The sequence below is a fragment of the Peromyscus californicus genome, unplaced genomic scaffold, assembly GCF_007827085.1.
Source record: "Peromyscus californicus insignis strain IS unplaced genomic scaffold, ASM782708v3 Scaffold_5__1_contigs__length_169319896, whole genome shotgun sequence".
NCBI lineage: Eukaryota > Metazoa > Chordata > Mammalia > Rodentia > Cricetidae > Peromyscus > Peromyscus californicus.
Window position 1 is genome coordinate 4927763 of NW_026294573.1, and position 19896 is coordinate 4947658.

The 19896-nt window shown below is 49.2% G+C and overlaps 1 protein-coding gene across 13 annotated transcripts in view; it reads left to right on the plus strand.

Moving 5' to 3' along the window:
• The window catches only part of Camta1 (calmodulin binding transcription activator 1), an 857753-nt gene that overhangs the window by 288154 nt on the left and 549703 nt on the right, over nucleotides 1-19896 (plus strand). For all 13 annotated transcript variants that reach the window (XM_052717375.1, XM_052717378.1, XM_052717377.1 and 10 more), the window contains one exon: nucleotides 10130-10197. In XM_052717375.1, coding sequence (XP_052573335.1) covers nucleotides 10130-10197 — 68 coding nt within the window. The remainder of the gene's footprint in view (nucleotides 1-10129; nucleotides 10198-19896) is intronic.

The following is a 19896-nucleotide window of genomic DNA, read 5'->3' on the forward strand; positions in this document are numbered from 1 at the left end:
TCTCACTGGCCCCTCTCTCTCTCTCTCTCTCTCTCTCTCTCTCTCTCTCTCTCTCTCTCTCTTTTTGGTTTTTTGAGACAGGATTTCTCTATGTTGTTTTGGTGCCTGTCCTGGAACTCACTCTGTAGACCAGGCTAGCCTTGAACTCACAGAGATTCGCCTGCCTCTACCTCCCAAGTGCTGGGATTAAAGGCGTGCGCCGCTGCCACCCCACTGGCTTCTCTTTCGTAGATGTTCACTTTGTGCTGTGTTCTCTCCTCTGCCTGCTGTGTTTTAGGAGCTCCTGTCCCTTTCCTGGACTGTTGTCACAGTCTCCCAGCAGTCATCCCTCTGCTGCACGGCCATCAAAGTGACTTTCCAAAGCATGTCTCCTTCTATGTCTCCCCTCCGCTTAAAAGCCTTCTCTGACCCCCCTCCCATATCTCCCCTCTGCTTAAAAGCCTTCCTGGCCCCCAGCTCTCCTGGTTGAGACTCCACTTGCCTGGCATTTTAATTGCTCCCCAGTCTGGGGCCTCCACACCCCCCTGCTTAGGTACTGCTCATCTTCCCCAGACCCTGTCAACTCCCGCTATTTCATATGCTGATGTTTCCCTGAGCACATTTACTCTTCCCATTTCCTGTCTGTCCACATGCTGTTTCCTGCCCCAACGCCTCTGCCGCGAGCCCGCCTGGCAGCCCCTGCTCACTCCGGAGCTGTCCAAATCTAGTCTTTGGCTCAACCTTCCCTTCCTTTCTCCTCAGCGTGAGTTCATTGTTCATACTGCTAACGGAACCTCCTCACAGGCCTTGCACTTGACAAGGTAGCCCTGCACCCCACAGCCCCATCTGTCTTCCCAGCTGTTTTCCCAAGGACCATCACTCACTTTCCTCTGTACTGTTAGGACACAGTGTCTGGTATTCAGTGGGCCCTCAGTAATTCACCACGTAGAGTAGTGGTGAGTGGAAAGGAGACTTAACTGTGATGGTGTGAGTTGCTGCTCTGTCTCCGAGTGTCTTTGGCGGCTCATTACTTCTTCACTGATTGGCACTGGGAAAGCCACCACATGCCTCCCCATCCCCCACGACAGACAGACAGCTGTGCTAGACTTTGTTTTTTGCAGAAGTCCAGGCTGTTAGGCACGAACTCTGAGCTCAACACCACCCTGGAAGTCTTTCAGACACCGTCTCCCAGAGGCCATCACGATGAGTGTCACATGGCCTGTCTGAGTGGAATGACGGCACACACCCTGGAGAGACAAAAAGAGAAAAGGCACGATTCCATATGTTCACTGCTTCTAATGGGGTTGCTCATCATTTTGAGTTGGGGTGTTGGTCTAACTTGTGAGTGGGGACCCAGAGTATCCCAGACAGGTATAGGCCTGATCCCATAAAGGCAAGATGCCCCGGCTGTTGACAGGAGAACCAGTCCAGAGAGTTTAGATGGGACTCTATTCCACTGGACCCAGGTGGACTCCTTGTCACAGAAATGGACCTGCTAGCTTTATCCAGGAGAACTGCCCCTGGGAAGGGGTATTGAATGGTTATTTATTTAAATTAGGGCCAATTATTTTTAGTGAAGTGCAGTGAGTGGCAGGTTCTGGGAAAATTTTCTTGCACTGTAAACATGTTGGTTAGAAGTCATTAATATGACATTCACACATCCCTAATAAAGTACATAGCACGGAGAGCTGGCACCACTGAAATGCCCAGAGGACGCTCGGTATGAGCCTTAAAACCAAGAGTATTGGAAACAAGATATTTTTACTTCACATTTGGGAGTAATATAATTGCATTTTGTGGCTCCAGCAGATGCTGGGGCCAGCTGCTAGCAGAGCACTGCCGATTCCCCTCAGCGTCCATCCTCACAGATAAAACCCTTGTGCAGAACTCTCATAAAAACCAAACTTTTAAAATTACCCCTTGGCTGAAATCCCATTTTTTTATGCAAAAGGTTGCTGAGACTGTATAGACCACAGAGATGTTTTTATTACTGGGGCTCAGGAGACTATAGAACAAACATGTACCAACATATACGCATACACATGTGCATATATACACCCCCAAATATATACGAAAAAATGCACACAAGCATATACACAGCTGAAACACACACAAATACACATATCCAAATATACATAAATATATATATGATACTACCCAATATGCATAATATATACATACCCCAATACACATAAACACATATATACAAATACACACCCATTCACATACACATGCATACCTAAGCATACACATGCATATCTAAGCATACACATACACACACAAACATGAACATACATACACATACTCAAATATATATATGCACACATATATTACACACTCTAAAACAGAATACCTACTCAAACATATACACACATGCATACTCAATATACATACATATGTATATATACAAATATACATGTTTACAGACATGTACATGTTATCAGAGTTGTTTGTTTAACAGAATGCACTAAGGACCTCTCCACAGACCTTTTCTTCCCTGACATTGAACATGTGTCTTGAAGATGGAGTAAGGGGGATGGGCAGGCTGCCTGGGCAAGACTTCTCCTTTTTCTGAGAACTGTTTTCAGTGTGATTGTTGGAAAGCAAGCTGTTGCCTCTGTGCTGGACTGTTGTGTGTGACTGGAAACAGACGGTGTGTGTGTGTGTGTGTGTGTGTGTGTGTGTGCTCATGTGTCTTTGAGGTGTGTGCCTCCTGGGGAGAGACCCGCAGTACTATAAAGCACCCCCCCCCCCCCCCCCCCCCCGCCAGACTCCTATGTTCTCCACCAGACAGGCGGAGGGCTCTCACACCCGAGGAGGACACAGCTTCCCCACTCTGAGGGAAACTGAGGTGACAGTGAGCCCTGCCTGTAAGGAAGTGTCTGGTAATGGTGGCCCCCTTTTTCCCACCCGGACTCCACCTGACTGCCAGAAGGTTCAGTCTGTCACAGGCTCCCACAGTGTCTATTTAGGGCCACCATCCCACACACCAGCCTTGTTTGGCCCCCGAGCCCGACTGAGGTGGGCTGGAGTGGAAACGCATGCCAGGTTTAGAAAACAGTATGAAGAATAGGAGACAGCTCAAATGCTTTCTAAAATTAGGGAAGTTCTATTTTGAATACATTTGGGTTAAAATATAAAACCTATTATTAAAGTTCTCATTTTTTTTTAACTTTAAAAACTGTAGCTCCTTGAAATTTCAGGATGATACATGGTGGCATATGGCCCTGCTACTCACTGTTGGAGAGTGGGGCTCCAGTGCTGAGGGTGGGCCCTGAGCTGTTTGGGGGCCTCCCTGGGTGGGCATTTCTGTAGAGCATTTTGCATGGGCATGGTGTCCCACAGCAACAGCCCACACTGCCAATCTCTGCCCCTTCCCCCTGCACTAAGGGAGGCTCCAGGCGGCTCTCTGTGTCTTTATTGTGCATAGAACTTTGCATACCCCCATGCAGCCTTCTACGGAGTCATCAGTCACCTTTGTATCCAAGGACTCCAGGGCTCTATGGCTGTATAGGGACCCACGGATTCTCCACACAAAGCTCTACAACAGCTATGTGCTGGGAGTCCTAGAGGACCACGGTCCTGGCAGGGCAGGTTCCTGAAGCTGCAGACCACCATGCGGTGAAGGACAGCCTGATGATTCCCCAGAGAGAACAGGACCTGAGGGGGGTGTGGGCAGAGACGGTGAGCAGGTGCAAGGAGACGCACAGCTGTAGGATCCAGGTCAGCACAGCAGTGCCCTCTTGCCCACAGGCCTCTAGTCCCCCCACTGGCTCATACTGCCACAGCTTTGAAGTCCTCTCAGACCCTGAGGATATCACTGACCCCTGGATGATGTTCTTGGGTAGTGGGATGAAGAGCTGTACTGTATCCTCACCGTTCATGACAGTACCCCTGGGGCAACCCTTCTGCCTTCCTGTTGGCAAGTAACATTGCTGTGGATTCCGTCTCCCGCGGGCTGCTGCCCCTGCCCTGGCCACACACACACTGTCCTTTGGCAGCAGTTCTTCTATTTGAACATCCGAAGGACAAAGTGAGCATTTAAAATCTGCAAGCTGGACAGTCTTTGCTTTGGAGCCTGCCGAGACTTTCTTCATCTTGACAGTGGAGTCATTCTTTCTAGTGTCAATGCAGGATCTGGGATGAGTGAAGGATGCTGGGAAAGCAGGAGGCTGGAGGAGGCTGGTGGATGTGCCAAGATGGCCCTTTCAGTCTGGGTCTGCTCTGTAGGCAGGGCAGGCTGGTATCTCCATCACCTGCCACATCTAGCTGGATGCATGAACTCTTTTCTTGCTTTTAAAAAATTATGATAAAATTTATTTATATAAACTCTAGCCCAGTGGTTCTCAACCTCCCTAATTCTGCAACCCTGTGATACAGTTCCTCATGTTGCGGTGACCCCTGACCTTGAAATTGTTTTTGTTGTTACAGCATAACTGTAATTTTGCTACCGTTAGGAATCATAATGTAAATATCTATGTTTTCTGATGCTCTTAAGCGAATCCTGTGAAAAGGTCATTCGACCCTCAAATGGGTCATGACCCACAGGTTGAGAACAGCTGCTCTGCAGCATTAGTGGTGTGCAGCCAGCACTCCTGTTAGTTCCTAACATCTGAACCAGTCCCAGAAGGAGACCCCATGTCCTTTGATCAGCCACTCATCCCCCTCATCCCCAGCCCTCAATAACCACACATTTTTATCCTCTGCCAATTGATTGGGATGTTCTGCGGAGTTCATTAATAGCATTCTTAACACATGGCCTGTTGTGGCAGGCTTTCATGAAGCATGTGCCTTCATTACGGCATGTCCATGTGATAGTCCTCTGGAACAGGACTTTGCTCTGGTTTATGTTTCTGGAGAGGTCGCCCTCTGTAGACCCATTCATCCATCTACAGACTGGGTGGCCTCTGCCTCTTTCTAAGCTCTTGTGATTAATGCTGCTATGAACGTTTGTGTCTGTATTTTTTAATTTAAAAATGGTCTTTATTACAGTGTGTCTTTCTGTGTGTCCGTGTGGGTATGTACACATGAGTTAGGTGTCTGTGGAGGCCAGGAGAGGATGTCAGATTCCCTGGAGCTGGAGTTATAGTTATGATCTCCCTGATATGGGTGCGGGAAAGTGGACTCAGTTCCTCTGCCAGAGCAGTACACAGCCTTAACTGCTGAGCCAGCTCTCCATGCCCAGTTACTCTGAATTTCCATGGCTCTTACACTGCCACATCTCATTGAACTCCAACTTCCATGAGGGTGTTTGGTTCTTTGGTGTCTCCCTCTGCTCAGCCAGTTCTTAAACTTTGAGAGGGCACCATCTAGGCCCTGCTTGCCTATCTGGAGAGGAAGGATGAACTCTGGCAAGGGCAATGGGCTGGCAAGACTGGATCACATGAAGCTGGGGTTAGATAGGTGACCCAGATGCTTCTGGGACATGTGGAGACCAGCAGTAGCATGCAACAGCCCTCTGGTGTCAAGTTTAGCCATCTTGACCATGCAGAGGCAGGACCTGGCTACAAGTATTTGGTTTCCTCGCTCAGAAAAGCTGGTATTAAGTGGGATGGGTGCTCTTCCAGGCCGTGTGGGAGGTGTCACAGATTGGGAGAAACACCACACACACACACACACACACACACACACACACACACACACACACACACACACACACCCCTCCCTTGGTGGAGGAGGAGGGAGTGGCTAGTGGACAAAGGAAGCTCATTATCGAGCGTGATTTCCTGATCCCTTGCTTGTCTACATACTGGCTTAGTAGGCCTGTGGTAACTCTTTGGCTATACAATCGAACACACCATGGCCCTGCAGTATCAGGGTGACTGCTCTGTTGCTGACATGTCTTTCTCCCCTCATTGATTGTGAGTTCAGAGGTTATATAGCCTCCACGGTGCCCTTTTTCCTGGGCTGCCACACAGTAGGTGTTGAGTGTCTTTAATGTAGAACCTGAGTGCAGCAAGGGACCAGAGAGATTTTCCCTTTTGGAGGACAGCAACAGTGGGAAACCCTGCCAGACTGTGGTGGATGTGGGTGGGAGCATGTGAGTGGGTCTGTGGAGGAAAGTGATACATGTAAGGGTGTTGGGATGTACTATGTATCCTTATCTTCTGGGTCACTGGGGTGTGATCGTTGGCTAGGGCAGGGATCTGGGGTGTCTTAAGATTTGCACTGTTGTGATAAAAACACCACAGCCATGAGCAACTTGGGGAGGAAGGGGTCTATGTATCTTCCAGTCCATACCACAGTCCATCATCCAGGGAAGTCAAGGCAGAAACCTGGAGGCAGGAACCGAAGCAGAGGCCATGGAGGAGCTCTGTTTACTGCCTTGCTCCCCATGGCTTATGCAGTTTGTTTCCTTATAGCACCCAGGAACACACCACACAGTGAGTCCCTCTCACACCAGTCATCAATAAGGAAAATGTACCACTCAATCTAGTGGGGTACACTTCTCACCTGAGGCTCCCTCTTCCCAAATGACTCCAGCTTGTGTTAAACTGACCTAAAAACTAGTCATCCCATGGGGTATCTGGTCAGCATGGTGGGCTACTCTGGATACCAAGTCTGCTGAAACTGTGACAGAGAGCTGCTACCTAACATGTGGCTGACCATGTGTGTGGTAGCCGTGGTCTGCTCTCAGCATCTTGTGTAAACAAAAGGGATGCAATGGTTGACGGTGAGGGTTGAATCCAGCAACTCTGAACAGTCATCCTGTCATTACCATCCATTGTGAGTGTGAGTGTGGGAGAGCTGGATGCGACAAAGAGGGGCTAGGGAGAGATTTCCATAAACCCAGTGGTGGCCTGGACCATCATGGCACCTGCTACCTCCTTGGGGGGGGGGGGCTCGAAACAGGTAGGTCACACCATGTAGACCTTGTAATGCTGACCATGGAGGCTTTGTCCACAGACATGCTATGGCTGTCAGTGTGATGTAAGAACTACCACTCCTTGTAACTGCCCTGGGAGGTGATATTTTCCTCTGTGCAGAGGGAGTTGAGGTCTGGGTGGAGTAAGCAATGTGCTCGAGATGAGGCAGCTGATCTTTGGCAGACTTGGGACCCAAGGCCAGGTCTGTTTGCTCACAGCAGATAGGCACTTTGCAATGAGGCTGAGCTGCCTTTCTGTAGCAACTCAGTTAATTAAATAACTTCAAGGCCTTATTCCAGAACCACTGTTTTGCAGCTTTTCATCTTTCACTTCACTATCTCCAGTCATAAATATATATATACATATACACACTACCACACACATGTACTGCTACACAGAGAGACACATACATATTTCACTTATAAATGCATATTTATTTCTACAGTGTCCACTCTTCTTTCCCCCATCCACCCACATACCAGTACACCAACCTACATAACCATCCACCCATCCAGCCACCTATCAATCCATCCATCTACTTGCTCACCCATCTACCCACCCATCCACCTGTGCACCTACCCATCCACCTGTGCACCTGTCCATCCACCTGCGCACGTGTCCATCCACCTGCACACCTGTCCATCCACATGCGCACCTGCCTATCCACCTGTGCACCTGTCCATCCACCTGCACACCTGTCCATCCACATGCGCACCTGCCTATCCATCTGTGCACCTGTCCATCCACCTGTGCACCTGTCCATCCACCTGTGCACATGTCCATCCACCTGTGTACACATGTCCATCTACCTGTGTACACGTCCATCCATCTGTGAACCTGTCCATCCATCTGTGCACCTGTCCATCCACCTGTGCACATGTCCATCCACCTGTGCACATGTCCATCCACCTGTGCACATGTCCATCCACCTGTGCACATGTCCATCCACCTGTGCACATGTCTATCCACCTGCACACATGTCCATCCACCTACACATGTCCATTCACCTGCACACCTGTCCATCCACCTGTGCACATGTCCATCCACCTGTGTACACATGTCCATCTACCTGTGTACATGTCCATCCATCTGTGAACCTGTCCATCCATCTGTGCACCTGTCCATCCACCTGTACACCTGTCCATCCACCTGTGCACATGTCCATCCACCTGTGCACATGTCCATCCACCTGTGCACATGTCCATCCACCTGTGCACCTGTCCATCCACCTGTGCACATGTCCATCCACCTGTGCACATGTCCATCCACCTGCACACATGTCCATCCACCTGTGCACATGTCCATCCACCTGTGCACCTGTCCATCCACCTGTGCACATGTCCATCCACCTGTGCACATGTCCATCCACCTGCACACATGTCCATCCATCTGTGAACCTGTCCATCCATCTGTGCACCTGTCCATCCACCTGTGCACATGTCCATCCACCTGTGCACATGTCCATCCACCTGCGCACATGTCCATCCACCTACACATATGTCCATTCACCTGCACACCTGTCCATCCACCTGTGCACATGTCCATCCACCTGTGCACATGTCCATCCACCCATCTATTTAATTAGTTAACTTCCTATCCACCCCCCCCACCTATTTACTCATCCATCTACCAACTCGTCATGCATCTAACAGACATCTTTTTCAGGTTTCTCACCTTGCCCAGGACACCATTAAGTCCTGTGAATGCATCAGCAGTGACATAGCCCTTACTCTTTCATGGTCTGATGGGGATGCTACCCGAGTAAACAAACAATTAGGATACACAGTTATGAATCCTAGGCACTGAGGAAGGTGCTGTGGGAGGAGAGAAGATGGACAACTAGTCCTGTCCTGAACAGAGAAGCAGGACTGGCCCGGCATGGATTATTGAGCTATGGTGAGACCCCAGGGAAGGATTTTCTCAAAGAGAAGAAACAAATTTCAGGAGGCTCAGGGATGACAACCCAGTGAACTCATTCTTTCCTTAGCGAAAAGTCAATGATAGGAACCTGGACAAGGGAGCAGCTTCTCCTGTCACCAGCTGCTGTTTCCTGAGTTCTGCTGTAAGGCTCAGTCTTCCAGGCTCTGGTGCTTTGGGCTCTTGGTTCCAACGGACGTGGCAATGGCCATTCACTATGACTACAGAGGGTCTTGGTCTCCCTGGCCCTGGTGGTCTTCACGGCATGGCAGGTCGTATTTCTACCTGTAACTGACCTGTTACCTGATGTTGAGAATGTCTCTTCCTTTTCCCCAAGGCCACATGGGTCATTGCTGGTCACAGGGCTCAGACCCACTACGTCTAAGCCCTAGAGGCTGCTGGTCTCTGGGCACATGGCCCGCTCTACTCCAAAGAGCTCGGAGCAGCTCTGGCTGCAGCAGAGTTGAGAGGGAGCCCCAGGCCCATGCTGTGCGTTTCCCTGACAGTCCATGGCAGCATCTCTGTGTCATATTGCCACCAAGATCAAGGGAAATGTGTGCTAGCCTGACTTTAATTAACTTACGATCCCAGCCAATTTCATGTTAGCAGATCTGTTTGGATCTGGGCGTAATGGGCCATGTCATGCCTGAGAGATGGGGCAATGACTTATGCTGTGTCACTCACTGGCTCCTTGTGGAAATTATTAATAAATCAGTAATTCTATCTGTGATGATGTTATTGTGTCTTTATAAATATTTGATTTACCTTCAGGTGCTCACATTTTTTCCATCTTTGCCTGAAACTCAGCTGACTTGGCTCTCTGAGGCTCTGCTCAATAAATCAAGTTAACAGTGGGAAAAGTACTCTCTCTCTCTCTCTCTCTCTCTCTCTCTCTCTCTCTCTCTCTCTCTGACTCTCTGTGATTTGGCTCCAGGGTGGGGGTTTGGAGTCAAGCTGAGAAGACGCAGCTCTTTGGTGAGGAAGCTGAAAGACATCCTGTTTCGGAGAAGCAGAGTGTACCCCGGGACCTGTTGGCGTGTGCTTCCCTCCCTCAGATGAATGGCATTTGGGATCTCAAAGGGTTTCTGATGTTTTCCTTCCACAGAGAAATATTTTGTCCTTGCTACTGACACCTCCTTTGAAACCTAGGCTTTGATGGTGATTGTGTGGCTGGCTGAGTGAAAAGGACTCAGGGAATCAAAAGAGAGGCTGAGTCCCGGTCAACAATTTTTCTAGAAGAGTCCGAGTTCCAGCCAGGCCAAGATGCACAATGGCCGGGGGAAAAAATAACTACTTTTTTTATTTCTGCTTCTCAGGGTCCAACATGAACTAATTGTTATCATGATCTTTTTCTTTTTCTGTTTCAGGAAATTGCGGCTTATTTAATAACATTTGAGAAGCATGAAGAATGGCTAACCACATCCCCTAAGACAAGGTAACGTCCCGGCTCTCACAGTTTCCAACTCTGTATGGGGAGATTAGCTGCTTGATTTCTGTGCATTTCCAGATTCGGCCACTCAATGCAGGGTAACGAGTTGACAGTGCCATGTTGTGCTCAGTGGCCTGTGAAGGGGACGCTCATTAACTGGTCCAAGACGGAGGTAGTGAATGCAGTGGGAAGGGGTAGATGCTGGCAACAGCTGTTGGACATTTCGCAGGATGGCTCTAGGCTCCATCCCTCAGCCAGGCATTCAGAAACTTATCAGACAGGTGCAGGGCAGGGGCAGTTTATTTTGGGAAAGTGCCCACCTGCCATCAGTGGCATATACTTTTTAAAAAGGAAGACGAGCTTAACTGCTGCTTGGATCTCAGTGTGTTTTATACATCAATAAAGTCGGGTTACTCTTGATTGCTGGGAGAGAGAGCTCCCAAATCAGGAGCAATGGCTAAATATTACGCAGTAAATGTCCTTGAACCCACTCACTGCCACAAACACTTAACTTCTCCTGCCACCTGGGACTGGAGGAAATTGGTGAAAATATAACGGACCCGTGTCCTGCCCATGGAAGTGATGTTATTATCAGTGAAGGATGGTGAGCCTGGGATTTGGGGCTCCTTTTAAAGACAGCATCTTATTTCCTGCCCGACTCTTTAAGTTTTTATTTTTGATATGTTTCATGCTAAATCATCAGAGATCTGCAGCCACCCTCTTCCAATTGCCACGACGTTTCTATTAGCAGTGACAGGGCCAGGTACTTACGTTAGCCAGAAGGAGGCTTGCAGGGCGCTGACTACATGGCTGAGGCGAATAGGTGGAGTTCCCAGTCTGTAATCATGGACAAGCACCAAAGTCTTTGACATTGTCAGCTGGAACCAGGATCAGAGTGAGATGGGTTCTCGGCACCCTTGGTCCAGAGTTTGGCCCATCCATCCCCTCGGAGCTATGTTGGAATGGGTTCTGGCTTTTAGAACATTCCTTCACATGACAAGGTGCATTCATTTAGTTTCTTGTAGAACAAGTTAAGGAAACAAAGGCACATTTTGGCTCAAGGTTTGAGGTTAACAGTCCATCACGGCAAGGATGGTGGTGGCAGGAGGGTGAGGCCGCTGGGCCCTGGTGAGTCTTCAAGAAGCAGAGCGAGATGGATGCTGATGCTCAGCTCACTCCTTTTTATGCAGTACAGGACTCCAGCCCTTCGCATGATATCACCCACAGTTAGGGTGTGTCTTCCCGCCTCCATTAGCTTAATGTAGGAACTTGCTAAGAGACATACCCAGAAATTTTTCTCTTAGATGATTCTAGATTGTTAGGTTAATAATATTAGCCACCACACTCCTTGAATCCAAGCAGGAGGAAAGAGCTATTTATGAGACAGAGTGAAAGTCTCCAGAACATGGCGGCCATGCACGCACACACGCACGCACGCACGCATGCACACACGCACACTGTGCCAGCAGTAATTTAGACTGTTGAAAGGCTGGAGTTTTCCCTCACATTTCAGCCCAGATATTTGGGGGTCAATTGAGAAGAGGATGTAACTGCTGGTCATACTGGACTCTGACTTTTTGGAGTATAATGGATCAAGAGACTTCTTGTTATGAGGTATAGGGACGTGCGAAGCAAGAGAAGGAATTAAGGTCCCACGTTGACAGATTTGTATTTGAGGCTTGGTTCTGTAGCATTGTGAAAATACATTAAGCTCTTAAAAAGCACCACCTCTGTCTCTCCCTCTCTCTGTCTCTCTCTCTCTCTGTGTCTTTCTCTGTCTCTCTCTTCCTCTCTGTCTCTGTCTCTCCTTCCTTTCTCTCTGTCTCTTCATCTCTCTCTCCTTCCCTCTTCTTTCTTCCTTCCCTTTCTCAGTGATCCAAGTGTTATGGTTACAAGTATGTGCCACCATGCCCCGCCTCCCCCTTTTTTCTTCTTTATTAGAAAGTAGAGCTTCCGTCCTGTCTGTCTTTCCTGAGTCATTAAGAGCGTCACAGGGGAGATAACAACTATGACCCTGCTTTGCAGGTGTGAGTGTCTGTGTCTGTCACAGGCTATCACTGCCCTTGTCTGTGAGTGGATTCCCCCAGCCCACTGGAGGCCTGGACCTCGGAGGCATCGACAGGATTTCCTTCAGGCTCTGGGAGTCTAACTTCTTTACTCCAGGCACAGTGAACATGTGGACTCCTGTTACATTCTCATACATGCTCCGTGTTTACGCTTGAAAGCTTCTGGTCCCAGGAGGACAAGTTGCCCTGGTTGTTCAAGGACCTTCCTAAATTAGTTGTTGAGTTGAGTTTGGATTCCCCTCCCCCACCATTTCCAGTATTCAAATTAATTGGTGCAGTTAGCTGCTGAGTTCCTACAAGCCAGTCTCCTGATATTAAGGAATTAATGGCACCAATACTCCGCTGAATGCAAGGCAATGCAAGTTCTGTTTGCAGCTACTGTTAATTTCATTTTAGAAAATTAATAAGAATGAATTGCACCGTTGACATTTATAGAGTTTGCTAATAAAATGATACATTGTTTGTGTGGAAGGATCCTTATTAAATTAATTGTTGTAATCAGCCCACATATAGATGTTGGTATAGGAACTACAGAGGGATCCACTGCTGTCTCTGAGGCTTGCTGGGGGCCCTAGGGATAAATATTGTCCTTGCTCATCCTAATTATAGAGAAGGCCCTGGAAGTCCCTTATACCTGTTCATAATGAGGTGTGTTTCAAAGATGCTCCCAGGGCTGGGACCTTGGGGTGGCAGTGTGGCCACCACAGGGCTGAATGAAGAATGCTCAAATGGCCCAAATGGTGCTATAGGCAGGTGGGATCTTAAGTCTGAAAGCTCAGCCTTGGGGAGATCTTTATTTGGCACTTGCTGTGTGCTCGGCAGGATCATAATATCGTTTGGAGACCACAGGGACTCTGCCCTCCCCACCCTGCCATGTGGATGTATGATCTTGGAATAGAGTCCTCCCTCTGTCTAGAATGCTATCCTAGCTTCTCCTTCAGGCCTTGGTCTGGGTGTCCCCTTTCTCTGTGAGGTCTTTTTCCAATACCACCCACACCTATCCAGAGAGGCCCGATCGCCTCTTCCTTGTGCTGTTTTTCAGAGCACTTTGTAGCATTTCCATTTTTCTATAGGTTAGTTATTTCTTATCTGGCTCCACCCATGTGCTAATGGGGGGATTTTCAGTTGGGTTTGATCTTGGGTGATCCAAATGCCTGGAACATTCTCTCCACGTACACTCGTGAGATGAACCGGAATGGGTAAAAACTGGGGATCAGAGTACCAGGAAGCAAGGGCCCTGGGTTTCCTCCATGTTGTTCTTTCTTGCACATCTTGCCTCAGGATTGGCCAGCCCACCAGCACTTCAACCTGTAGTACTTGCTATGGGTTAGCTGCTGTGTTTTATAATTTGTACCATGGGGGCTGAAGAGATGGCTCAGGTTAAGGGCACTTTCTGTTCTTCCATAGGATATAAATTTGGCTCCCAGCATCCACATTGGGTGACCCACAACCATCTGTAACTATATCTCCAAGGGGATCTGACATCCTCTTCTGGCCTTTGTGAGCACTCTTACACCATACACCACAACACACACACACACACACACACACACACACACACACACACACACACACACACACACAATCTTAAAATCTGTACCAAACTTCTGCCAGGCAGGGAAGGGCTGCAAGGCCACAGGATTTTCTGAGCTTACTGGCATAAGAGTTCCTTCATCTTCTCTGGACATGGCCTACGGTGACAAGGAGTAAGGAAGCAGCCTAGGAAGTCATTTCACTGTTTCTCAGCAGCAGCTGGGAGACAGAGGTGCCAGAAGCTCCTCCCTCTGTGGGCCAGTGTGGCTTGACTGTGCCAGCCAGGTGGGGCTCCAAAGCTTCCTTGGGCTGGGTTCCCCCATCCCTACCCTGAGGCCCAGGCAGGCAGGACCAGCATGGTGGAAACAGGTCCTGCACAGCATAGGGTGCAGAATATAGCCGAGTAGAGCATGATTTAGAAATCCTAATAACTTCTTTCCCATTCCCTGGGAAGCATACAACCTTCCCTGTGAGCCAGGATGGGTGAGGCTGAAGATCGAGGTGAGAGCCTTCTCCTAGGAATCCTGTTTATGCCGGTGAGAGGGGAGCTGCAAAATGCTATTAGTTACCTAATTAATTAATTGGATTGGTATAGATAGCACCTTCACACTGACATATTGGGGTCTAGTAATAGAATTTTCCTATAGTGAACACTAAACGCTCTTGGTGGCTAAGCAGTAAAACTGAGTAGGAGGAGGGAGGGCGGAGAGGAGAGAAATGGGCAGTGGGAAGATGAGGTGCTCTGGGCTCCTTTCACCCTTTCAGGTTTTCTAGGCCTCAGGTCCTGCTCTTCCACACCCCTAGTGATCGGTGGACATTTTGTCTTGGGTGAGCTTCCTCCTCTGTTCATCACTGACATAGATCCCCTTTCCAGGGTCTACTGGATGTCACGTTGTTATCTCGGCTGTCCTCTGCTGTAACACGAATCTTAAAAGGTCTTATAATAAAAAACAAAAACAAACCCGGAGCCAGTTATTGGGGTGAAAGCTGAGAGATCAAAGGAATAGAACAAGCCAAGCCACAAGTTCTTACCGCTAGGAAATCCTCAGCCCAAGAGATCTACTTCCTGTATACTCACGCCTATACACCTTTCTGTGCCCTGCCATCTCACTTCCTCTCTCCAGCCAGCTACATCACTTCCTCTTTCTGCCCAGCTCTATCACTTCCTGTCTATTTGTACAGACCTCCAGACCTCTAAGGTTAGTGCTGGGATTAAAGGCATGTGCCACCATGCCTGACTCTGTTCCCAGTGTGGCCTTGAACTCACAGAGATCCGGATGAATCTCTGCCTCCCGAATGTTAGGATTAAAGGCGTGTGCTACCACTGCCTGGCCTCTGTGTTTAATATAGTGGCTGGCTTTATCCTCTGATCTCTAGGCAAGCTTTATTTGTTAGAGTACAAATAAAATGTCACCACACTCAGCCTCTTTGCCTGAGTCATTCCCTGGTTTGCATCATCTGATGTCCCTGATTCTCCCAAGAGCCACTTTATTTTCAAAGACAACTAAGGGCCTGCTCTTCCCTGTGACTCTTCTTGGTCCCTTGACTCTGATTGGTCACTCACTGACCCTGCATTGTGAACTTATTCCCCTCTGCTTTCTGTAGGCTCATAACTCACTGCTCTTCTGGTATGCAGGGCATTGAGATCTCCCTGGCATAGGACCGTACTCCTTTGCCATAAACTTCCCTGTCATCAGCCTTGTCTGGCATCAGATCCTACTTGAGAGTCTTGGAGAATTCCCAGGAGACAAGGTCCATACTCACTGGGTTATTTCCTGGTCTCAACCTGCCCCTCTCAGTTCGTACCCCTGACTGCCTCCCTCCCAGCACCCACTGTGGTTAGAGGAGGCTCCCCTGCCCACCATCTTTGCCTTTACTCTGCCATGGGTCTCACATTTTCTCACATCCAAGCTAGGCTGCCTCTCACTGGATGCCTTCTCTGGTCCTGGCAACTTCCCAAGCCCTCCTTCCCACTAGATTCCTAAGGCTCCCTTTGCTTATGTCAGTGGGTCGACAGTCTGTCTGTCTAGAGTTGTAAGTCTGCCTCCCAGGGGGAAGGTACATTTCCAAGGACAAGGCCGGGCTGCCTCGTCTGTTTCCTAACAACTTGGTACTGAGGTGGCGTCACTTTGACAGGAGTGTGTGCAGCGTGCACAGTTGTTATAGGGCAAGGGTGTTGCTTGGGAGAAAACGTGGCAATCAGGGCCCAGGGGGTGGGGTCAGTCTGGGAGCAGAGGGCTTGGGAACCTGACGGGTCCTGTGAAGTTGGTGTTGCCTTGCTCAGGTCCAGTGTACATGACAAAGGGGGATGACCCACGGGCCACCTTTGAGCACTAGATCTTTGGGATAGAAAGTGGAGAACTCATTACTGGCGAAAGTGTTCAAGTGACCAGAATAGGACAATGAAAATAACACACGGATTCCACTGGGGTGCTCCAAACTTCCCAGAGCTAGCAAGATGCAGAATTCACGCACTAGCTACAACATGGAGCTTAAAGATGGTCCTCTGAGTGACTGGGCCAGGTCCCAAGGGACAAACACGGCACAGCTGTGCGTACATAAGGAATCTTGAAGAGTCCAGCTGGGGAGACAAAGACGAGTGATTCCCTCAGTCTGGGGTTAGTGCTCAATAGGACAGAGTTTTGGCTGGAGAAGAGAAAAAGTGTCTTGGAGATGACCAGTGGGGACAGCTATACAAGGTGTGACAGCACTCAATGCCACTGAACTGTATGCTCTGAAAAGGCCACAATGCTGTTGATTGTAAAGTTTTATGGTGCTGCAGCTCTTCTCCAAGTTTCTGGTGGGGCTGGGGCTGTTTCTGCATGTGCTGGGAGTAGGGTGGGTGGGGCCAGTTTGGAAGGGTGTTCTCTTACCCAGGTATTGTGTGAGCAAATGTCTGTCCACTCCGGACAGGTCACTGAGGACAGACCAATGGAACAATTCCACTTTGGTCTACCTTAACGAACCAATGAGTGTATCGGGGTTACTTATAGGAGTAAGTATGAGTGAAGGGTTGCTTACAGAACCATGGCTGACCCAGGTAGCTGCACAACTGAAAAGCCTCACAAAAGCCATATCCCTGGGGCTCCCTGAATGGCCTGCAGGCAGCAGGCCGGTGTCAGAGTCTCCCCTCCCCAGTAATTGTTACTGTTTCTATAACCTTGGGATCTTGGGCAGCTGCCTTCCAAGTCTTGTAATTTTCAGGTGTATCCTAAGCCTTATAAGTTTTGTTTACTTCAGGAGACTTGAATGTTTCCTTCACTTCTGGAGTCTTGGCTGTCTCCTGCCTCCCTCTAGCAAGGAATGTTTGAATTCTGACTGAATAGCTCTACAACAGCATGTTAGTTCAGGGAACTGACATTGAGAAGCATTCATTCCAATGTGGCAACCTTTGCATTGCAGTGTAATGGAGACCTGGTCATGTGTGCACTGTCACAGGCATTTGGACACGTTCCTCATGTGTGGATGAGCAAGTACAAATTCTACTATGGTTAGCAAAGCAGCAACTATGGCACCAGGGAGTGTGGAGGAGACCCCGAACAGTGGGGGTCCCTCCTGCACCCCGGATTAGGCACAAACCACACCCAAACATCTGTTCTCACAGAGATCCTTTATTAAGAAGGGAAGAAGAGTTGAAGTGGCTGATTTCTGACTCAGGCAGAAAACAGCAGCAAGTGAGCTTGCAGGTATAACTTTCAGGAGGAGAAGGGGAGAGGGGTCTGTGTTAGAATGGGCACGGATGTGGTGGTAAAGCAGATGGGAACAAGGGAGAGGGGACAGGGGTGTTTTCCTGGAGGGACAAAGGACCGCCTCTGGACAGAGAGGAGTCAGATGTGACCCAAATGGCAGATTATAAAGGTAAAAAGGGAAACTTGTGTTAGGATGAGGTGGTTGATTTTGATTGGATATGTTAATCAGGGTAGTCACAAGGGGCTCTTGATTGCTGGACTTCAATACTCTGATAGCTGGACCTTGGCAGTCAGCCTCAGGGAGAGGACATGGCCAAATAAGGGAATAGACCTTGGGGTCTAGCTTTAGGAATGTCATCTAACAGTTTTTAGCAAGGGTGAGAAGGGCAAGAGTCAGAGACCAGACCTGTTGAAGGGCTCTTGAGGGCATGAGAGAGGAATGAGGAAATATTAGATAGAAATATAGATCTAGACAACGAGAAAGACAGAGACACAGGATAGCTTCAAGAGGGCCCTGGGTCAATACCCAGCCAACTCCAGCTTTATTCAAAAGGGCTTTTTATAGCATGCCAAGGGGCGGGGCAAAAGACCTCCCCCTTTCAAGATCAAAGCTCACCACACAGTCAAGTGCAGACCCTTCCAAACACCTGGTAACCACTCCCGTGGTCAAATCATCCCCTTATGCAGCTCTGCTGGGTAAAGCAAGCTCAGATTCTTGGACCCTGAGTAAGTTCTCACGAGGAAACCTCCGTGGGTCTCCACAGGGAAGGCCTGCCAGAGCCACATGCTCCAGTGGCTAGTATCCCTTCAGAGTGTGTGTTGGGGTCCTGTCAGGACTCCAGGGACCCCTCACTGTCTGAGGTACCCTCCTCTGGGGTTGAGGAGAGGAGTTAGCTGTAACCTGGATCCTGATGACGTATCTGGTGGCGTCTCTGTGATACTGGGGGCCTCGCTAAGCTCTGTGTAGAGGTGCCTCCATTCTAGATACTGGCTCTTTACTTGGAATTATAGAATGCCAACAGAGAAACAACATGGAATCCACCCTCTGGGCCAAGGCAGAGGCGGTCTTCCAAGTGCCCAGCAGGGGAGGGTGTCACCCACACTGGGCTCTGTTGGAGATCTGGTGAGCTTCCTGTGTCCTTGGTCATGCCTAGCTGCCTGTGGAAGTGGTAGCACTGCTATGTGTGTGTATACATACATGTACATGTGTGTGTATCTATATATGTGTGTGTGTATGTGTTTATATGTGTGGGTATATATGTGTGTGCCTATGTATGTGTGTGTATATATATATGTATATATATTTATATATGTTTGTATGTGTGTGTTGTTTATGAGTGATCTTGGTGTAAGACCTGAGAGCTGACCTCATCACATCCCCCCTTTTTTCCTGGAGCCAGGTCATGTCTCCAGTGCCTGCAGGGACACTGTTGGCCCCATCTCTAGCCTCCTGGGGTCACACGGTGGCCAGCTTCTGGCCCCTGTTGTCCATGCTCTTTTATTATTTTAGCTTTCTTAAAAATGTGCAAGTGAGCATGTAGCTCAGTATGTCAAGGAGTTCTAAGCTGCTGCTGAGGAGAACCAGCCTCCTGGCTGCCCTCAGGCCTGCTCCCATTTCTCCAGGTGGCCACTTGTCCTAGTCCTGAGTTTTACCTGTGTATCCTACAGCTTCCTGACCTGTCAGTCATGGACATGGACTGTCTTGTATGCTTAGAGGACATACATAGCTTCCTCACTGTGCCTTCCTCACAGTGGCTGCCTTCCTTCCCCAGGATGTGCTCCTTGATAGCGACAGTGTCCAGCTCAGTTTCCTGGGTCTCAACCTCAAGAGATCCATCAGTACCACTGAGTTCTTCCAAATGGAGCTGTTAGGGTGCTGGCTTGGCCAATGGCCTGGGAACCAGCATGGAAACTTGTGATATCTCCCTTCTCTCCCTCTCCCTCCCTCTCTCTCTCTCTCTCTCTCTCTCTCTCTCTCTCTCTCTCTCTCTCTCTCTCACGCACACACGCACACACACTCACTCACTCACTCCACAGTTGCTGAATTCTCCCAGCTCCTGGGAGGGTTGATTTCTCCTCCTCTGCTGTCTCCAGGTCCAGAGTCATTTAGACCCTGGTGTCTCATGTGGGGCAGAGGCTGTGTGGAGACAGTTGGCTGCTGCGGGCAGATGTAGTTTCCTGGTGCATTTACACACTGGAGACGCAGGCCTGCGGCCTCACCTGCCTCCTAGATCTCGCCCTCTGCCTTCCACGGTACCTGCTGCTTCCCTTCCATCATCTCTCTGCAGGTCACAGCTCATTCTCTCCCTTCACCGTCATCAACAGAGCCTCCCTGGGAGGGCCCATCCCTTCCTGACTGGCCTCCATGGGGCTCCCCTGAGTGGTTACACCCCTCATCACCCCTGCTCCATGCCCCT